Consider the following 22,172-nt stretch of genomic DNA (forward strand, 5'->3'; position numbering starts at 1 on the left):
TAGAACGTAGTGTCGTTCCATTGCTACCTTACATTACAAAAATTTTATAATATTCTACCCTTTTCTTCCAAGGCATTGTCCGTGAAAGTTGCGCATAATTTGTAAAAAAAAAATTGATTAGGTAATATTTTAGCAAAGTGAATTAATATGGTAAAAAATATAAATATGAATTGACAGTTCTAAACGATAACGTGAAAAGAAACGTGATGTTTATTTACGTTCACAAGTCAATCACACGCAAATCGCAATAGTCATTACGCACAAAAGCAAAAATTCTAGTGTGATGATCTTTACAAGGCTTTGAAGATGTTGTGGTATCTGCCATGGTCCGAGAGCATCAAGAAAAGAGCGTGTAGATATCTTCTACAGCGGTATCTCGGCAAGTTCCTTGAAGAAAAACTAACTCTCGATCAGCTGAGTGTAGACTTATACAATGGAACTGGGACCGTTTCGGATGTCAGCCTTGACTGCGAGGTAAATAAATCACTTTACTACACTTCCTACTTTGAAAGAAAAGTGTTCTTAAGTTTTCACGTGTTATATTATGTTTTGTCGTAGGGAGGGTACCCGCCCTTGCCAATTTTATATGCGCAATAAAATATTAATAACACGTGTTTAGTTTAACTAAACAAAGAAAACCTTTGTACAAAATATTGTGATCATGTAATTTGAGATTGAATTGCCATGCTGCATTATTAGTTTTTTGATACTTTTTTGCACCTCCCGAATTTTTCACTATCTAAACAGAGTTGTATGTAAACTGGTAATTACCACATGTTGTGTATAATTTCTTAGCATCAAGTATGGCTGTTGGAAACCAATTTAAAAAAAAAAACCATACTTCACAATGTAAATAAGTAGTTTCACGTTAATTACTGAACATTGCAACTTTAAAATATAATAATATAAAATAAAAAATTTGATATACCCACATTTATTCAGATTTAATTTTAAATTAATATGCAAGGGTATAATGAATAAGTCTTTTAACTTCCAAATGCTATTACAATAAAGAAATATAAAAACTAACATTCTTAATGATAACAAAACTACTGTTTTATACAGCTAATATAATTTTCATTTTGTAATTAATTAAAGTGGTTCACAAACAACTTATGATTTTATCATTTCTTTTTTGATACATCTGTGTGCTATTTATCATGATATGTTTCATTATCTGTAATTGAATTAAATATTTTTTTAAATAAAGAAATGTAGGTAGTAATAAATTTAATTCTTCTTAAATACCTACCATGATTAGTTTTTTGAGCTATTGAAGTAATCAAGATTGACATTTGCTATAGCTACTTTAAGTAATATGCAAACTATGAATCAATTACTAATATATTAAACTTTCTTCCGGATTTAAATTGTGTATATTTGTTTTTTCAAACAAACCAACGTTTTGGGCCCTTTAGAAGTCCCATGGTCATGGTTGACTGAGGTGGTACAGTCATCAACCAGTTATGTCTAATATTTATGCTGACCACCCTATTTTTTCACTATAGTTACAAAAGTTATTAATTAAATACCTTATTTTTAATTTTAGAAAGAAACATTCCAATTTACATTTACATTAGAAATTAAAATAAATTAAAACATATTAATTAGTACTGCAGTCTTATGTCTGTATGGGATTTTTCATCAGTGGAAATACTGACTCCTTAACTTGTGGTATGGAGAAACCATCCCTGTTGTAATTGATGTTTTTAATTTAGAGATAATGGCCTTCTTTTGCAAGGACCTGGGGTTTGTCAAACTTCATTGAATGTGTAAGTTTATCCATGACGTGCTCGCAGACTGCAAACTTGATTATGCGACGGTGTTTGACATCAGCTGTATGTTCTTTGACACGGGTACAAATACTTCGCTTCATTTGTCCAATATAAGAAAAACCAGACTCACAGTTTATAAGCTTGCTTATAAACTCGCGCATTTTGTAAGGGCACATTACATTTCACGGGTCTCGGGAACTGAAAATCTTCCTCAGAGGCTTGAAATAGGTCTTCACAGATGTTTCTGATTTTGTTTGTAACATCTCTCACGTAATGTAAAATGGAAGGTCTCCGCTCGACTGCTGGTGGTTTCACACGGCGACTGTGGCATTGGTGTGGAATCTTCAACTTATTGTATGACTTGCTTTATATGCTGAAGTTCCCCTGCCAGATGATTACTGCCGTAGATACCATATGCTCTCTGAAACAAAGATTTGCCCACAGTAGCTAACTGGCTAAAATGGTGATAGGAATTACCATTGAGGTACCTATCCTATCACCATAGTATGGCCTAAGGTGTTATTAGGATTTCTTATAATTAAAACATCTAAGAAAGCTAAAGTACCACAATTCTCTTGTTCTATAGTAAATTCGATGTTAGTACTAAAAGAATTAAGATGGTCCAAGAAAGAAGGTATACTATATTTTGGCGATATTGTGAAACTTCTGGTTTGTTTAAAAAAACAAATATAGGCGATTTAAATCTGGAAAAATGGTTTCATTTCCTATGTGTAACAGTCGCGAAAACCTACGAACTCGATAATTATTATTATTATGAAAATCTTCACAGATTCAAGACAATTCATTGCACAGTCTCTTAGTACTATATGACATTAATCAGCTAGGAACATTTTAAGATGAGGTTATTGTATAAAACTAGAGCGGGTGTTAATCCCGCACTAGTTTTTGTTATACAACTGTATGACAAACACATTGTCTTCCACCGAATTTACTTTACACGTATTATAATGACAAATATTTTACCTAATTAAAGTAAAACAAGCAGTTGTATGACAGAGAAATAAAAATAAACAGTTTTCAGAACTATAAAGATGATGTTTCAACAATAATTTAACATACAAAGTAATTTAGATTGTTAGATTCAACCAAATGATGTAGTTCATACAGCATGTATAGTCAAATGTGACATTGATTCCTGCACATGTTGCCACTGCTCTCAGCACAGCATCAGACTTTCTCAGCAGTATTTTTTCTTTTTTCTATGGTGCATGTCAGTTGGTCCATTGTGTGTTTCATAAATTGCATGCTGTAACTCATTAAAGTAGTGGACAAGCTGTTGTACTAAACTGCGCACATTAGACTGATAATAATCACATGTTGAATGAATTACGGAGAAATATTCTTGTGTAGAGTAATTAGCAAGGTTTACCTTTGTATGTTTTCCTGTGCCTCTGTTTTGCATTACCTTCATTTTTATTTGGTTATATTATTTTCTTTTTAATATATTTTCTTTGTCACATGCGAGTATAACTGAAATTTTTTGGTAATTATAAATGTAACTTGCTACTACAACAATGATAGCTATAAGTTTTTGTGACATTATATCTAAAAAAATTAAGTATATAGTGACTATGTTATATCCTAGGCCCTCAATGAATTGGGAGACTCGCAGAATTGGCCATTGGAGATAGTAGATGGTCACATGGAAAAAATCACAGTTACCATACCATGGTCTACATTGCTGAAGGATGATTCCGTTGTTGAAGTTGATGGATTATCCCTCACAGTGCAGCCTAAAGTACGAGCTGAGCCAGGTGAGATCATTGCTTTTCATATATATAAATGTTTTATATGTACATGTTACATCCTTGGAGGGGTCACGACTAATGGAAATACTGCCGTCCTTATCATAAACAACGTTATTGACATTTTTAGCGAGATTGAGTTATTAACATGGTATGGTATGGTGTGACGGGCCGGTGTCCGAACTTCACGTCCAGGCGCCTATTTTGTGTGTGGTGGGTGCAGGGTTTTACTCGTGCCACGCAATCTCCTCCAGGAATCTCGGCAACCTCCTGGGTTTGCTGAAGACTTCGGGGAGCGACCCCGGCACTCCAAGGTACTTCACCCTGTAGTTAGCCACGCCAGATTATTGTAGTATTGTATGTGCGTAGCCGTTTCCTCCACTTCCATGAACGCTGCCCATAGAGGGCTGTCTGTGAAACCTAAATGGAAGTAATTAACATATTTGGAATCAGCAAAATGGTATTTTTATACATTGTTTAGTTTCAGTTTTAATGTTAAGTTTTAGTTTTAAATTTAATTATTCAAAGGAAAAGCAACTTTAGGTGCCAATATCTCGAAAGTTACCAAAATGCAAATGCGTTGTTTATGACAGGAAGGGCAGAGTGTATATAGGTCAGATTTGCTGTTACAAATTTGAATATTGATAGGTTTTTATAAGTAATTCTCTAATATGAATTTTACTTTTATAAAAGAACCCTGATGTTGAACTTCCAAACTATTTGTCGGAATCCTTAACCTAATTTTTAAGGTTGTACTTTGTAATAACTTAAATATAAACTATTTTTAGATATACACTTTTTTGTGAGTCCCAAGATCTTATTCAATAGAACTGAACATCCCTTAAAAGAGAAATTAGTGACTTTATGTATTCCACAGCATCTTCAATGTTGGAGTCAATGTGGTCTTCCATGTCCTCATCCATGCAGCTTGCTGAGGAGTGTCTTCGGGAGGAAGAGGGCCAGAACACTCTAGAATCAAACCCTGTCGAGGGTATCGAAATGTTCGCCCATGCCATAGATTCAAGTAAGTTTTATTTATATAAAGTTATTGATAGACTGAAACTATTCTGGTTGTACTGAGGACTTTTACTAACTTTATATTGTATAAAGAATAGAAAACTGAAAAGCCAACTATGAATATCAACAGATCAATTGAACTCACAGAATATGACACTTCTTGATGACTTGAGGCTTTATTTATTAAAGCCAACAGCTATAGACTACCGACACAGAAGTAACACCTGCCTTACTTTCAAAGCAGTTCATTTCTTTGGAGCTATGGTGTACAAAAGTTCCCTGACCTGTAATGGACTCAGTGTGCCTTTGTCAGTGGCAATGAATGTGCCTGAACTATATTGTTTTTCCAGCGCTTACTAAAAAATGTTTGTATAGATGATTGAAAACAAACTGGGACATGTTATGGTATATAAATATATGGTAGAGGCTAGCAGCGCAATAGTGGTGTAACTCACATTCGATCTTTTTTCTAATTATTTTATAATAAAATGTTATTTTTGGGTATAAAAAAATTACTAATTAAATATTTTATAAACATGAAAAAAACTTCCAAATATAAAATAATTATAATATGTCCGTTTTTAGTATCTTTTAAAGTTATATTGCATCAATAAAATTAAATGCAGGTTACACCACTTTGGCGCTGATAGTTTTTGTTGCAAAAAACTGGTATTGGAGGGCAATGTATTACATAAGTATTTTCCATGTTATTTCTTATTTTACTAAAGTATTGTATGTTCTTTTCAGTACTCAGTAGAGTTAAAGTGAAATTCGTCAATACAAAAATACGGATAGAACATGTTCCTAAGAATGGCGAAAGGGGTATAGCATTAGAAATTCACATAGAAAAGTAAGTAACAAACTTATTTATGCAGTAATGATATTACCCACAATTACTTCACACATTTTTACATATAATTACAGCCTTTTTATGTAGTTTTGTATATTGTAATGTAACTTTGAAAATTACTTTTGTCGAGTAGAATCGTTTCTGCAAAAGAACGTAATTTTTTTATTTCATTAAGTTTGTAATTTTTTTGGCATTGCCAGGTAAACATTTTTTGCAATATTTATTTATTGTATATCAGATATTTTGCTGCGATGCATTCACACATTTCTTGTGGAAATACTCTATAGCTCAGTTGGTTAAGAGAGGTGCCCATAGAATAGTAACAGACTCTGATTCGAGTCCAGTCATAGTGAAGGAATTTTGCTTTATGTTGTTCGTTCTCTGTATCAATAATAAAAAGTTTTCAAAACATAGGGTACACATTAATTAATTATTACTATTAGGTTGCTGTTCTTTGTGTAATCATTTGTTATCTGTCGCTGTATCAACCCATATATGTACCACTGCTGAACCTATTCACAATTATCACTGTGGTAATTTATCGCTTTGTAATTTATAGTGCTTCCAAGTTTTTGTGTTGATTTTCATTAACGTGAAGCAGGAAATGATATAGGATAAATGTTGTTTTTTTTTGCTGTTTTGTAACACAATAATGGCCAATCTGTTAGCTCTACGGCTTAATGGAAAATGCACATGACTTGATAATGGAATGTGCCCACGTGTAACAACATTTGAACATTGACGGAAGCGACGTAAGCGCTATAAATAACATATCGGAGTATCCCCATACGAAACGAAAAATATCTGATTTAAGTCGCCAGTAGCACTGCCCTGTGTAGTAAGTTTAGCTTGAACGACGGAAAGGCTATTAGTCATTAAAATTTATGTAAAAAAATTCACGAAAACGTTCCAAATTTAAATTGGTCCTTGGTGTTTTTTATTTATTTTTTTAATATTATTTTTTACTGTTTTTTCCATTCTTAAACTAGCAAAGACAAAGGCGCCTGTGTGCCATACAGACCAGACAGAGAGCAATTTATTTTTTTAAATAAAACACATCCATCACTGTAGAGAGACCGCGAAAACTTAGTGCCTCTTAGTCAAATTTTATTACAATTTTATTCTGTGTAATAATTAAGAATCATTATCAAATCAGCCCGTTTAAAAATCTTTATAGATGCTCTAGTTTTGTGAAAGTTATCGTCTTTAATTTTCTTGTATACTGCTTTAAGATTATATTACGTATTTCGATGCTATAAGTTAACCTATTCTAGGTTTCTTTTTGTAAATTTTTAATATTATTAATTTTAAAATTAGGAAAAGGACAGTCCTGGTAATCGGTAAATTTGTATACTCTGTAATAATTTATCCTATAAAGTACAGGTTTACTGAACTATACAGTAGTTCACGTATTATGTAATTCACTATTTCGCAGTGTCACTATTTCCGTGTTTGTCTGACCTCTATTCTGCTGATTAGAATAATCTTCACATGGTCACAGGCGGCTTTGACAAAGTTTATGTATTAGATATAATACTATCAGATTGTGTAAGATATGTCTTTGAGGTATTGGAAAGCACGCTGTATACATTGATGACGCCATCTTATTACAAATGCACGAATGTCTTCAAAAGTCTATCTCTAGAAATTATCCGTGCCCAGCAGTGGAGCGTTCGTATGTAAATCCACTTGAAACGTTTTTATAAAAAAGAATCTTTTATTGAAATCGGTTAATCGAACATGGGTGAAATATAATAAACCGAATTCCTCACCTACATTGCCACCCTTGGTGCTGGACTATTTTCTTCAAGTTTGTTCGGGACCACTATTGAGGTATTCCTTATCCACGAAAAAAAAAATCATCGAAATCTGTTCACAAATGGTAATCGTAATCGCTTAACATACTCGCAAAAAAAGTACAGTCGAATTGAGAGGAGGAGATTTCCTCCTTTTTTTGAAATCCGGGATAGCAAACTATATTTAAGATCGTAGTAATATTGCAATAACTTCCAATTTCCTAAAACTAAAGTTATGAGCATTTTTGAGTTAAAAGAGTTAACAATAATACATTAGGTATTACATAAAAACGAAGTAGTCTTAATTAATGCAAACCGACGACATAGCTACGTTAAAGGAAAGTAACTGTCAATGAATCATAATTAGTTACATTGTTACTTTATGCATAGTTATATTGAGTTTTTGATCTTTATATCTTAGATACAGCAAACGAACAACAATTTTGAATAAAGTAATTAAATGCTTATTAGTTGTATATATGCTTAGGTATAACGTTTTTCTTCGGCAATAAGTTCAGAGTTAAGGTATTAATTAAATACACTCCTTTGGTCCAAAACAGAGTTAATTGACTCCCTAGATTTTATATGTATTCCATTTAACTTCACCGGCACAACCAATTTAATGAAGCAATTTTGCCAATACTTACCCAACATGAATGTGTAACGTTTTAATATGTGTATAACTTACACACAGAATAATAAATACAGAAAAAGTGGTTAGTTAGAGTCTGACGCATGCCAACTATAGGTCTCGAAAGACCTACCTGAGCTCAATCCGCCATTATCGCTTTGTGTGGTATGGTTGTTTCATTCTTTCGTGTAAATTCACTAAAATCCATGAGAAATGCCTTATTGTGCTATTTTGCAGTGCAACAATAATAGCCGCACCAAAAATACCGGTGGTGGTATTTCATAACATCGGAAAGTCTTATTTTAATAAATTTTCAATTTTCTGTTTATCGAAATATTTTTTTGTTACAAGAAACGAAGGTAAAGCACCCTTGCAATATGGTCGCTTCTTTTTTGGAGAACTAAATTAATAACTTCAATGCGTCTTCGTCCAGCAACTAACCGATACATGACAGCAAATTGATTGAAATTTCAATATAATATCAAAACGTCGTAACTGACAATAATAGGCTATAGGTATTCATGGTATTGAACTTTCACCGATATGCCAACAGGGTAAAGTTTAAATTATGTTAACAATCCAGAGTTTGTTATTTCTTTATAAATTTGAAACTACGACCAATCAATATCAAGATTTTGTATTGTTTGAAATTAAGAATGTGTGAGTTTTAGCGGCATCGGTTCTGGTCTTCCATTCTTTTTTTCTTCCGTGGTTATATACTTTAAAATAAGTAAATGAATACATTCAATTATTAACTTACTGCTTTCCAGCACTGATTATTTTGACGAAGCGGGCTCGGAGCCGTCACCAGACGTAACTGAAACGGAAAAGACAAAGACGTACATAGTAGCAACTTATACAAACAAAAAAATAAAATTCAACGGTATCACGCTTTATACAGACGAATTCCCTTCAAAATTACGCACTATGGCCCGAAGTCTCATCATGGAAAAATCGTCGGCTTCCCTAGTCGATAAAGACTTACAAATTGAGTCGTCAGAGGCAAACTATCAAAGTGCTGTATCTGACGTGTTCTATGAAACTCGTAGCGTAATATCAACCATTGATCCTGACCCTATAAAGGAGGTAATTGAAGAAAAACCTCCAACGGAATTCATAAGAGAGGCAACGCCTGAAGAAAAGGCTATGCAACCAGACCCTATACTGTTTGCTAAGTTAACTGGACAACAGGAGTTGGCCTTGAAAATAAAGCATTCGGAAGAAATAGAAGGACCTAAGGTCGAAGTGAGAATGTTGCTGGGTTCCTTTGTTTTCTTCCTGTCACCGAGGCAGCTACATACGTTGATTGAGCTCGTTGAGGCTTTAAATCAACCGCATTTAGAAGACCGAAGGTAAATATCCATCCCATAAAACAACAACTGCACATACTTTTATTACGATGGGACACATGATAAATAATGGAGTGATATTTACACAGCTGTAAAGTTCATGACGAAATATTGCAGTATAATCAAATATACGACAATATTGTCTTGTATTATACTAAGTTATTTGTTTGATATTTTACAAATTGATTGGGCTTACAATGGACTAATGTTTCATTACAAATAAGAGGGAAAAATTAGGCACGTGTTGTGCCCCTGTCAGGACTTAAGAAGATATTTAAACAATTACTAACTTTGTAGACCTCCGTGGGCGGGTGGCTTACACCCCCTGTTTTTATGATGTCGCCATCTCTGAGGTCCCGGGTTCGATCCCCGGCCGGGTCAATATAGAAACTAACTTTTCTGTATAGTCTCGGGTCTAGGTATTTGTAGTACCGTCATTGATCCCGATTTCCATGACACAGGTGCTTTAGTTACTTTGGGTTTAGAAGAACGTATGTGATGATGTCTAATATATATTTAATTACAAAAATGATATTTTCAGCGGTTGTTTATACATATTTGTTTGTTTACATGAATGGTATAAGCTTGATGTTATACATAAGTTTGAATACTTCATACAAACTGTCTATGTGACGATTGAATGACAGCTTTAAGCTACATAATTCAACATTCTGCCTGTAGGCGGCCGCTCAAAACGTGTTGTGTTTTTGTACGGGTAGATAAGATTTATAATTATATATCATTAATTTTATTTTTTTATTTACAATTATTGTATTTTATTAATTAAGAATCACATCGTAAGTTGCGTCCATTTGTGCTTGTGCCTTTGTTCTTTAATTTCTTAAACATATGTACAAAATATATTATCAAAAATTATTTATTTATTAATTAGATTTTGTTGACGGTGCGATATACATATACAGGGTGTAATCGTTACAATTAACGTTATGAAGTAAATTGTATAAAATTATCATGATCAAACATGCATGTCAAAGAAGATTCACAGCCCTGGAGAACATGTGTAGTCTCTAACCTCCACTAGGCCGGTGGGAGACGTGTAATGGATTGAAGCTCACTAGCTCAGGTATTCCATAAATATAAGAGTTATCAAAAAGCTTTAAACTGATATCGAAAATCCGTTACCTAATGAGTAAAACGACATCAATAACTTTTTTAAATAAAACTAGAAATATCCTAAATTTTAACATAAAACGCTACATTTAACATGACATTCGTATAGACGCTTTATTTTTCCTTCTGTAAGAGGTTAACAGATAACAAAACGGCTATAAATAATGTAATAAAACTATCTTTTAATTGAATAAAACTATAATGGCATGGTCAATTATTTGGTCAAGTGTGACTTGTCCATAAAAATGAATAAAATTGGTCAATTTTTTAGTACTGATCAACTCCGTTTCATATAAGGATCATTTCATTGTATGGGACGAAATAAATTGGGACACCAAAAGTGGGTCAAATTTAATATTTCTAGTTTTTTTTTAATGTCGATTTACTCATTAGGTAATACAGTCTCGATATCAGTTTGAAAGTTTGTGATATGTCTTATATTTATGGAATAATCGCCTGAATAGACTTAACGATTTTCCCTGTATATTTCCTAGCACTTTTTTCTCCAAAATTATTTTAGTTAAACATTTTTTGTATATGCTTGTGAGCTACGGAATCGTTTTAGCTCACTTAGTCTGTAGTTGCCTGAACATATTTTGAAAATATTTTTCCAGTAACATTCCATTAAGACCGAACGGAGGTAATATGCAATGTAAGCCGATGAAGCGAGCTGACTTCCAGCTGATTGAAGCTCAGCTGTTGGGAAACTTAGAGAGAGAGAGCGCCAGGCCCAACGTGGGCATGTATGGATGGTCTGGACCCAGCTTTGGTGAGTAAAACAAAATTACTGTCTGAATGTGTTACTGAATGAATATCTTAAACAAACGACTTCTTTATTTATCAAAAAGATATACTATGAACATAATACAATATAATCTTTATTATACACATACGTTCACCATAAAAGGTGCCAAGTCGCAAGATTAAAATTTAAAATTAACCAATGATATTCATCTGCCTAGTAGTAGAATAAGTACTTCGAGTAGCCTACTGTACTTGCATTCTAGAGACACACGGTGTCCCTATAACGATATTTATTAATTAAAAAAGAATCAAATTTGGATGATAACATAGTTACGCGTTAGAGACACCGTGTGGCTCTAAGACGCTAAAGTGCCAAAATCGTAAGAGACGTCGTGTGTCTCTAACGATTAACAAATAGCATTTTTGCACTACTTAATACTCAGTGATTCCGCAGATGACAGTGACAATGAAAGCGAAAGATTCCACCCAATGACATCCGTTGGCAACCAAATGGCGGAGAGTTTTTCGTCGTCCGTCAGCTCAATGGGCACCAGCATGAGTTCCAGCGTCAACGTGCCAAGCACGCAACCCAGGATCAAACGTAATAAGAAAGGTCAGTGGTATATTACATTATATCATAGCAGTACTACAGCAGTCTAGTAGCAGTAGAGCTCCTTGTGAAAGAACTCGCCCAATTAAGTATTGCCACCTTACCTAGTTCCGCTGCCAAGCAGTAATGTGAGCATTACTGCGTGCCGGTTTTAAAGGGTAAGTGTGCTGGTGAAATTACAGGCACATGGGACTTGTCAACTTAATGTCCAGATTTAGATATATTTAGTGATAATATCGATTCCTTCAAAAGTAAATGGAACTCGAAAAGAAATTAATTAAATTCCTATGGTACTTTTCAGTGTATTCTATTACTATGTAATTTAATTTATATGTATGTTATTCGTCGAAAATTTTTATTTATTTGTCTCTGTTGTTTTGAGATTGCCGTCAACACTTAAAGTTGTTGTGTTTTTAACGTGGAAACACACTAGTTAAATAACATAAAAATGTCTTGTGAATATAATGTTAGTGTTGCTAATAAATAAAACGAAAATAAAATGTCTCAGGGTAGCGGGTGCAGTGGCAGTACCCCTCAGATCTTTGCGGTTTAAAGCTCTGAGTGGCACTGCAACTGTCGGCATGTCGCTTACCACCAGGTGCACGACTTGTTCGTCTCATCACTTAGTATAAAAAGTCAGCCGACGTTTGCTGTATTATAGACAGAAACCCGTCACACTCTTCATAAGTCTTCTTTGTTTAGTGCACTGGAGTGCACGAAAAGGACCTCCCCGCAATGATCTACTTAATTTCCCCCCTATACTTCTGGAACACTCTGGACAACAGTACCTTACGCCAATCGGTAAATCCTTTAACCACAGTGGTAAACACGTCGCACACTTAGTAGAGTAGCAGTAGAGGTCCTTGTGAAAGAGTTCGTCCAAGGAAGTACTGCCAATTTAACTATTTCTGCCGCCAAGCAGTAATGTCAGCATTTTGGCTTTCCGGTTTGAAAGGTAAGGGTGCTGGTGAAATTAGAGGCACTTGGGACTTGTCAACTTATGTGTCAAGGTGACGGGCGCAGTGCCCCTCAGATCTTTCCGATTTGAAGCTCTGAATGGCACTGTAACTGTTATAGACAGGTATAAAGCTTACCATCAGGCGCACGACTTGTTCACCCCGTCACTTGATATTATAAAAAAAACTGAAGAACTGGAAAGTTGCGATCCGCTACTCTCCTGCAAGCGTCGAAAAGAGAGCTTTAATTCTGTGGTGGGGATACTTATGCGGCACTTTAAGTTTGAAATGGCAATGAAGTGAGGAGCAATGTATTTTATAACGGATAATCTTTTATCGAAAAATCATATCCAATGTGTCTCTACGTTTGTTGAAATTAATAATTTTAAACGTTTTTAACCTGCCATCGTAGGAACGCAATCGTTGCACGGCACCCTCTGATAACGATTTCGATTCTTAACATGTGATTTGCGTAGTGAGGACGCCAAATCACTTTTTTGCCCACACTAGGGGAACCCTGTATCGTGGATGCCATGGACACACACATAGACAACCACAAATTGCACCCAAATTCACGAGAGAAATAAATGTAGGTCACAAATATTTCTCTCAGCCCGGGAATCGAACCCAGGTCCTCTGCGTTTGATTCTTGATCTGTAATTGATTGGTGAAGATGGGGGGTCTCTAGTGAACCATGCAAGTGTTATATAAACTTATTGTTTATGGCAGTTAAGGTATAATGAATGTTTATTGTTTCAGTTCCCCATATCGATGGTGATCCGACTGCAGAAGTCTCTCACATTAGCTTCAGAATCGCTTCAATGTCCTGCGTGCTATTACACAAGGTAGAAATTCACTTTTTAAAGAAGGCCCTGAAAGCAATCGCGAAGTAATCTGACACTATGTGGTAGGTCTCAGGTTCTGTGAAATAATTTAGGGAACGAACTAATATAGGAGAGTTAATTTAGTTCAGTGCTTCTCGTTGGTCAGATTGATGGTCAGACTTGTCTGGTAAATAGGATTTTTTCCCATTGTCCAGATTGATCTCTCACCTGGCGATTTGCCAGCATGACAGAGAAAAATGTGTAATCAGGGTCAAAACAGATTTACATTTTATTGTTTACTCCACGTCCTTAATTCGTGATAAAAATCAAAAGTCAAAAACCGGTTTTTATTATTTTGATATCGCAGGATATTCTTACCACAACACCAATGGGCATAGAATGTATATCGCCAGCAAGCGTGTACAAGATGCAAGGGGCTTCGAAGGAGTTCTTCGAAAATCTGCTACCTTTCATCATCAGCGAGGGCGGGAAGCATGAGTTTCAGGCAGCTAATGAGGCTATTGATAGAGCTACAGGAAAGAATCATTTGAGGTATGTTTTTTCAAAGCGAAAATGATTGAAATAAGTTGCTTTTATCAGAACTGCACATATATTTGAAAGCTCAAATATTTTGCTACCACTTTTTACCATTACGTACCATTTTTTTTTTGTTTGAGATTGGATGGTGTAGCTCCTCTCAGTCCCGTCTTTTCACCTGTAATATACCTTATCAATAATTATTTTCACCAGGCTAATAACATCCGAAATGAGCCTCGATGGCAGCGAGAAGGTGACGTCACACGGAAGTCAGACGGTTTGCGAGGCGTCCATCAGACGCCTGTTAATGCGCGAGTGTTTGTACTCACAAGGAACTGGCATATCGGAGGGCTTCGATTTGATTAGATTTGAATCTGTCGGTAAGTTACATAACTTAATATCATTCGATAATTGCAAGATGGTGACGTGATGACGTCACGCGGCAATACATCCCATACCTGGTAACTCAGGAATTAATTATTTTTTTGTGAAAACATGCCATCTATCCCTGATATCAGGAACTTTTATATCAGTTTTATCACTTTTTCGAGTGGCATGTTTGGACAAGGAATTATCTACTTTATTTTTTGTATAAAGTAGTTAATCTCTTATCGCAAATGGGTCAAATATGTTTTGGGTTTGTCAAATTTGATATTACGTGAACTAGCTTAATTTGGACCTATCTATAGATAGGTATTGAAAAATCTCTTGGCAGTCAGATGTCGCTCAAACCTTAAGAAATTTACAGTTGGAGATATCTGTCTAGGTTACATACTAATTAGACAAATGTGAATTGAATTTTATTTTCAAACTTTGACAGGCTTTTTTAGTATAATTTAAAAAATTGAATGGATTATGAAAGAAAATTGGATAAAATAATCCAAATTTGTAATTAATGGTGGTCAGATGTCACTCAACGATAAGGAATTAACAGTTGTAGATATCTGTCTAGGTTACATACGAATTAGTGTTCAATTCACATATTGAATTGTATTTTCAAACTTGGACAAGCCTTTTTAGTATAATTTGAAAAATCGAATTAATTTATTTTATTGATATTTGTAATTATGACACTAGAAGACGCTAAAGAATTCTTTCAACCATTATATCGCCATTGTTCTTTATGTGCATAACTTAATACATTCAATAACTGTAAAGTGGTGACTTTACATAACAGCCAATCGGCTTGCGAGGCGTCGAATTTCAGTCGAAAAACGCGACTCCTAACTCTTATAAAATTACGCTCGTCTAGCCTCGCCCCATACCACATAATAATGCAAATAATCTCGCATCTTTTAAGACGACCTCCATGATCCAGTAGTTAGCACTCGCTAAGCGAGATGCTTCATGAAGCAGTCCAGTAGTAGTAGCAGGGTAGAGCGCGACTTGCGCGAGAACGACATAAAGCGAGAATAGCAGTATCTCGCGCTTTATGTAGCTCTCGCGCAAATCGCGCCCTATTGTGCTAACCCTACTGATTTCTATGCTCGATACGACCAACAATTAGATCTATTTTATGTGTTCTACAACCATCCAATACACCCAAACCAGGTAGTCTACTCTCGTTTTCCGTTGGATATCCACATCAAATAAGTAATACTCGACCAAATCACAAAAAAGTGTCAAGTATGAAACTTCATTCGCGTCATACTTCTTTTAATTTGGTCGAGTGTTACTTATTTGACAGTATTTTTTTCGGACCGATGTCGAACGGAGGGTTACCTCCTATCAATAGTCCGAAATTACATTTTCCAGAAATAACGTTTTGAGAGGAAAATGTTTTTTTCTTTTAAACCTAACATAACCTAACCGAACCTAATCGTGTCTTTGCGATAAACATCCAACATATCCTGAACAACGGTTTCGTTAGAATTCGATTTTCGGTGTAATGAAAATTCGAACAAACGTTATTTCGGAAAAAAATCGGGTTTGTGATAGGTTACCCGAACGGAGAAAGAGAGAACAGTGAGCGTAGTGTTCTTCAAGCGAATTTTGTTTTTCTGAGACTCATAACACAGTGAATCCCTAGATTGTGCGCGTCAAGCGCAGAATTCGTGGCAGCGGTAACGGCCTCCTGAGTGTTATTGCATTCAGAGTCCAGGGCTCCTTTCACGAACACTGCTGGCTTGGCATAAGCCGGAAGACAAAAGTTATCTCTTCTTCGATGACAGTTCCAAGAAGAGATATCTTTTATCTTCGGGCTCATGCTAAGCCTGCTGGACTCGAATGCATATCAATAAGAATGAAGTATAATTATTATTTGTATAACTAACCATAATTTTAAGTGTTCAGTCACTAACCCTTGTGGATGAATGTTCCAAATAAAAGCTTTAAATATGAAAATTACCAGACTTAGGTGTAATTGCTTTTCACATTACTCTCATATTTGTTGCAGATGAAGACGACAGAAAGTCGACGTCATCCAGTGGCTCGTCTCGAGCCAACGTAAAAGTACATTTCAAACAAACATCCAAGTTCATGCGAATATCCGGCGAGAAGAAACTCGTCTACCCTACCACCGATATAACGTAAGTTACACACTACACCTTAACAAGAGCTTTTAACAAGGCTAGTCATACAAAACTGCACAGTTTAGCTACACAGGTTATACAGCAACACAAAGTAAATATTAGTAGCAGTAGAGCTCCTTGTGAAAGAGGTCGTACTGAGAAATACTGCCACCTTACCTATTTATGCCGTCTAGCAGTAATGTGAGCATTACTGCGTTCCGGTTTGGAAATGTAAGATAGTTGGTGAAATTGCAGGCACATGGGACTTGTCAACGTATGTCTCAGGGTGACGGGCGCAGGGGCAGTGCCCCTAAGAGCGGTTACACACGGCGATTTTTAGTAGCGTGTCTGCAGCGATACAAACGCGATGCACGTTATTTATTTCTTTTATTTTATTTAATCGTGTTTATTTTATTTTATTAAGTCGTTGGAAGCACAGCCGAGGGCGCAGGGGACCTGAGGGGAGAGTAACGAACAGAACATGTGCAGACAACGATATATAAAACGTGACGATAATAGTAGCTGCAATTATCTGTCGTCATGTTTTTGTATCGTGACGATTTATTTATCGTCGAACGACTGTCGTTCTAGCTCTCCCCATTGTCTTGACAGTCTATCGTCGTAACGTCAAAAAAGTCGTGAACGACAGGTAATCGTGTTGTACTATATGTGAACAACTTCATTGAAATATACAAGCCACGATAATTTAAACTGCACGCCTATCTGTAGTCACGACATAATGGGAACGCGCCCTTACATATATATAGTATATATCGTTTCTTTTGAAGTATTTATTAAATAGTTAGTTTTTGTCCTATTATTACACAAAATTTAAAAAGTTTAAAATAATCACGTCACAACATAGGCCTGTAGACGATTAATCTATTTAGTATTTTAGATATTCTGCAGTTGTTTTCAAATTATCTTCTGATCAATTAGGTGATTAAATTTGAAATAGGCCGCTATTCTACAAAGCCATCAGTATCCAGCCTTAAAAAATGACTTGAATACGAAACTCATATATTTTTGAAATTCCTTGTACCTAGTGTTAAATGCATGCCACTAATCGTGGACGTGGAGCTAACTGTTATGGATCGCATGACGGCGACGTTCTTCGGCGGGCCCCCCTCGCACCCCGTGCCGCCTTCCGCTACCCCCGCACCGCAGAATCAACTCAACTTCACGCTTCAATGCCCTGACCTTGGTGCTATACTCAGGTACGTTTCATTGCCAATAAATAGGTTAAATGTACACCTATACAGAATAACATACAATTCCATATAATATTCCATAAATACTCCAATTTTAACATTATTCCACATATAGCTGCTTATCGAGAATATTGGCCCAATCCAAAATAATTCCTTTTTTGACTTATTACTTAGATTTTGTTCAGAAAAAGTTCAGTTTTAATAAATAAAATTTAGTTCACAAATGCTGGAGTTATCGCGCAACCATGTTACGCCAGCATTTAGCAAAAAAAATGCAGTCAAATTAAGAACCTCCTCCTTTTTTTTTAAACTGAGTAATAATCCTTCGAGTCTGATCACCGGCTCAGAAACCATGATTTAATAAAATATATAAATAAAATTCATTTATTTGAGGTAACGGCGACCTAAAGTTTGCATTAAACATTAAATTGAATCAATTTATAAAATTCAATTAAATTTGAGTCGTAAAAGCCCAAATATAAATCATAAAGAAATAGAATCAATCAAATATAATGAAAACTAAAATAAAAATAGAATCAAACATTTAAAAAGACTGGATTACATTAAAATTAACAAATTATATTATCATAAAATCTAATTTTCAAAAAATAAAACTCTGTTTTTGTATCTATTAACCATCAGTATGTATTAAAGAAATTTTTACTTCTACATGTTTACTCTTCATCATCACTTCTTTCCTTCACTGCACTTCACTTCCATCCTTATCATAACTAACGTAATCGACATCTTTAGCGAAATTGAGTTGTCAACAAATCTGGAATAAACGGAATGGGATCTGCATATCCATTTAAGCGGTTTATTTATATCTCATTTAGTTTAAGTTTTATTGTTAAGCATTAAAAATATTTTTAAAAGAAATAAAACTTTAGGAGTTACCAAAATACCAGATCACCTGACGGTAGACAAACATTAGTCTATTTTAAAATTTCAAATAATCCTCTTTCTCATATCGCCTTACTTTCTCAAACTCATATCTTAAAGCACAAAGTTACTGAAATGCAAAAAAAATGTGTTGTACATAAAAATTTGGCAGGCTAATTTCACATCACATTTTCTTCGTATTCACACACTCGCTTTTACCTATTCTTAAAGTAATGCATCCAAATTAACATCCTTGATAAGAAATTTAAAATAAATAGAAAGTTTTGCCATCTCTTGAATAATCACTCCTATTTGCTACATACAATGAAAAATAACTAAAATACGTCTTAATTATATGCTTTAGATTTCCAATAGCAGACCTCCGCCCGGGTATAAACCGGGAAATTCGCCGCGTGAGGCAGGACTTCCTCGTGTTCCAGTTTGCAAACGCTGCAATAAGCTCACAGCAAGTATCGAGTGTGCGACCCTTACCTACCGTAATCACGCTTAAAGCCACAACTGTGGATTTGCATTATCACGTAAGTAAGACGATGTATAAATATTAACGGCAATGTGTATAATTCAGGGTTTGTATAGGACACCTAGTCATTCTTTACAGTACCAGGTTTCTTTCGGCAATGTATATAATAGTTAATATTTTTTAAACTACCTATTACACACGTGTCCTAGAGATTGTATAGAATACCTATGTATGGCCGTATCATCGAGTATTTCTGGTTATATACTCGATGGGCCGTAGTAGTAGAATGCCGGCCGTAGTAAAGTATTAAATTACAGACATAGAATCTAATTAGTAATTATGTTTGCGGTTCCAAGCTGGTACGACCCTACCTAGACCAAGTGTATAACAGAGCTCATTTCATACATTGCCTGACTGCTTTAGGCATTGTAAAGAATAACAGATTACATTGTCGAAAACATAAATATCGAATCGGACTACCAAACAGTTAACAGACAGATACAATTATTCAAACGGCAACACTGTCAAAAGTTCGACGCATGATTAGTCAACATATTTGCTTAAATTGCAAAACTGAACCGTAATGATAGTTTATGGATATCGTACAGTATACCAGTCATTCTTGGTAAATCCGAATCGATAAGAACCGAAAGAATAACGAACGACCGTACGACCATAGTATAATAAGACGTGTAGTGCACCTCCCGCCTGTTCAGTGCGTCAATGCCTTTAGTCTCTCGGAGCGTAGGGTTGGCACATTATTATTTGCACTAACATGTTGTAAATTAATTTGAATAAATTATGGTTTGTTATAATTATTAATACAAAGATCGAACACTCAGAAAAAAATCCTTTCATTAGCCGGATTCGAACCGACGTCTTCTAGCATACCGTGGCAGACGCTATACCAACTAAGCCACGGAGCGAACCAGCGGACCCCACGAATTTTGAAATATGTATGATATGTAATATGAAATGACTGCCGTGATCCGTGCTGTGATAAATTGGCCGATCTGTCACTATTTTTAGTTTTTCCTTAGAATTAGAACCGCAAAAAAATGTATAGATATTTTTGAGTTTCAATTCTTTAAACATTATTTTTCTCGGTTTTGAGTTTTTATCACATGCGCCCTTTCAACTGACGGCGGCAGTATAATTCGACGATCGAACCTGGGCCGAACGCAAGTTCTTAAGATACAATTTATTTTTATTTGTTCGAGTCTAGAACTAAACTTAATGTGAATACCAGACTTTAATGAAAAATATACCTAGTTGTAGGCCAGGTTATTGCTGTGACTTTATATTATAACTACCTAATTACACTTTGAATATATAGGAAAACGATGACTTACCGTCGACCCACATAGCCCGAAGTACTATAGCTGATGCAATGGAAGGCGACGTCCTAATCGGCAGCAATGGCGGCACCAGCTCCTTACCTACGTAAGTACGGTTGATTGCACACTAAATCGACTCTTGTATCATATTTATTCTCGGCGATGTTTCGAATTGCACTGAGATTTTAGTACTTTATATATATTGATCTTGGTGTCAACCCTTATAATAGATCAATTCAATATTTGTAAAATAGCTATCGAACACTATACGAGTAATATTTGCTTTAAAAATATAAGCTATTTGTTGTTGTATTCAGCTTATTATAAAAGGCACAATATAAAATGAAAACTTTTGCTGTTGGGGAGTTATAGTAATAAATTGCAACAACTCATAATTCCTGAGGTGACAACAGCAAAAGTTTTCATTTTACATGTAAATTTCAGAACGAACTATCAAAAACAACGAAAACATCTTTAGGTGCAAGTTTCAAAAAACTAATCACATTTGGCTGACACATTATTGTTTATCAGGATCCACTTGACAAGAGCTAATACCCCGGTGTGGCAACAGACAATGGTTCGAGTCCCGTCATATCGAATGAAGATCTTTTTATTGTTAGATCTTTGTATCAATTCTTAAACAATGCCTCCAAAACTTAATTTCCGCAGAATTTCCCTATCATTCCAACCTCGCAAGACCGCAAAAGGCCCATTCGACCCTCTCGCTGTGAACGAGCGATGCTTCGAGCCAACGAATGCCAATCCGATGACTACATCAATGTACGTCATGAATAACTTGCAGAGCACCCAGCCGAGCCCATTCAGTGGCAAGAAAACGGCACATCAGAGCTTTACCAAGCACGAAACCAACGCAGAAGGTAATAACGAGAATAGTCTAGAAGTTAAGCCATCACTATCAGAAACCTCAACTCGATGATTATAGCAAAGAATATTATGGATGTCTCCCAGAGCGCCCAGTCCATTCAGTGTCAAAACCTCAAAGGCTAAAGGCGTGAGGCGAAAGACATCATTCGTATTTTGTTGCAGTTCCTAATAATTATTTATCGAATTATTAGGTATTCACAGTGGTTGCACATTGGAAATGTAACAATTTTTTCTAAATCGTGTATTTTTTTTTAACAAACCGCCGTTTGATATTTTTGCTTGTTCGAAAAAAAAATTAGATTCGAAAAAAATTACGACAAGTATACGCGATTTTAAACCGAAAAAATAGTTTCATTTCCCATAATAATTATTTGTTACAATTTGACAGAAATAACTAGTTCGATAAAATTGAGACGTAAAGACAGAATGTCGATGCCAACGTCTGTTGTCTTTCGGTAACGGTAAAGAAAATACAATACATCAAGAATCAAGAAAACACTTAATAGAATTCAAACAGACAAATTGATATGAAGTCCCGGGAAAAATGTATAGAATCTTGTAGAAGACATAGCAGTGTCACCCTCCTCGTGTTCCTTGATTTGAACACATCAAAGTCCCCAGAGCTCAAAATGTCTGCCCTGTAATTTTTTTTATCTGCACACGCATCGTAAACCGTCTATGATGTATTCAAAAACCACAAAATTACGACCAGCATAAAGATAAACTGTTTTGTTAGAACAAATTTCTTATCCGTGAAAATGTTATTGCTTAATAATAACATCGAATTTGATGTTATTATTACATTCAAATTTCGAACATCTCTGAAAAACAAAACTATTGGATTCGAACTCAATTCTAATATCAGTCGAGATGAAGTTTT

The 22,172-nt window shown here is 35.2% G+C and overlaps 1 protein-coding gene across 4 annotated transcripts in view; it reads left to right on the plus strand.

Annotated features, from left to right (window-relative positions):
- The first annotated feature begins 279 nt into the window (after positions 1–279).
- Positions 280–22,172, plus strand: part of LOC113226285 (autophagy-related protein 2 homolog A) — a 66,270-nt gene continuing 44,377 nt past the window's right edge. For 2 of the 4 annotated variants that reach the window (XR_003310084.1, XM_026458852.1), the window contains exons 1-15: positions 292–474; positions 3,382–3,550; positions 4,419–4,565; positions 5,306–5,408; positions 8,606–9,187; positions 10,930–11,084; positions 11,514–11,672; positions 13,385–13,470; positions 13,817–14,001; positions 14,200–14,366; positions 16,382–16,514; positions 17,543–17,713; positions 18,954–19,128; positions 20,407–20,513; positions 21,077–21,285. Coding sequence is in view for 3 of the 4 variants with exons in the window: in XM_026458852.1 (XP_026314637.1) it covers positions 307–474; positions 3,382–3,550; positions 4,419–4,565; positions 5,306–5,408; positions 8,606–9,187; positions 10,930–11,084; positions 11,514–11,672; positions 13,385–13,470; positions 13,817–14,001; positions 14,200–14,366; positions 16,382–16,514; positions 17,543–17,713; positions 18,954–19,128; positions 20,407–20,513; positions 21,077–21,285 (2,716 nt within the window). In the remaining variant the exon portion in view is untranslated. Of the gene's footprint in view, positions 475–3,381; positions 3,551–4,418; positions 4,566–5,305; positions 5,409–8,605; positions 9,188–10,929; positions 11,085–11,513; positions 11,673–13,384; positions 13,471–13,816; positions 14,002–14,199; positions 14,367–16,381; positions 16,515–17,542; positions 17,714–18,953; positions 19,129–20,406; positions 20,514–21,076; positions 21,286–22,172 lie in introns of all 4 variants that reach the window. The other 2 variants (XM_026458855.1, XM_026458854.1) reach the window with 2 other exon arrangements.

Source organism: Hyposmocoma kahamanoa, unplaced genomic scaffold, assembly GCF_003589595.1.
Source record: "Hyposmocoma kahamanoa isolate Upper Pololo Valley unplaced genomic scaffold, ASM358959v1 187, whole genome shotgun sequence".
NCBI lineage: Eukaryota > Metazoa > Arthropoda > Insecta > Lepidoptera > Cosmopterigidae > Hyposmocoma > Hyposmocoma kahamanoa.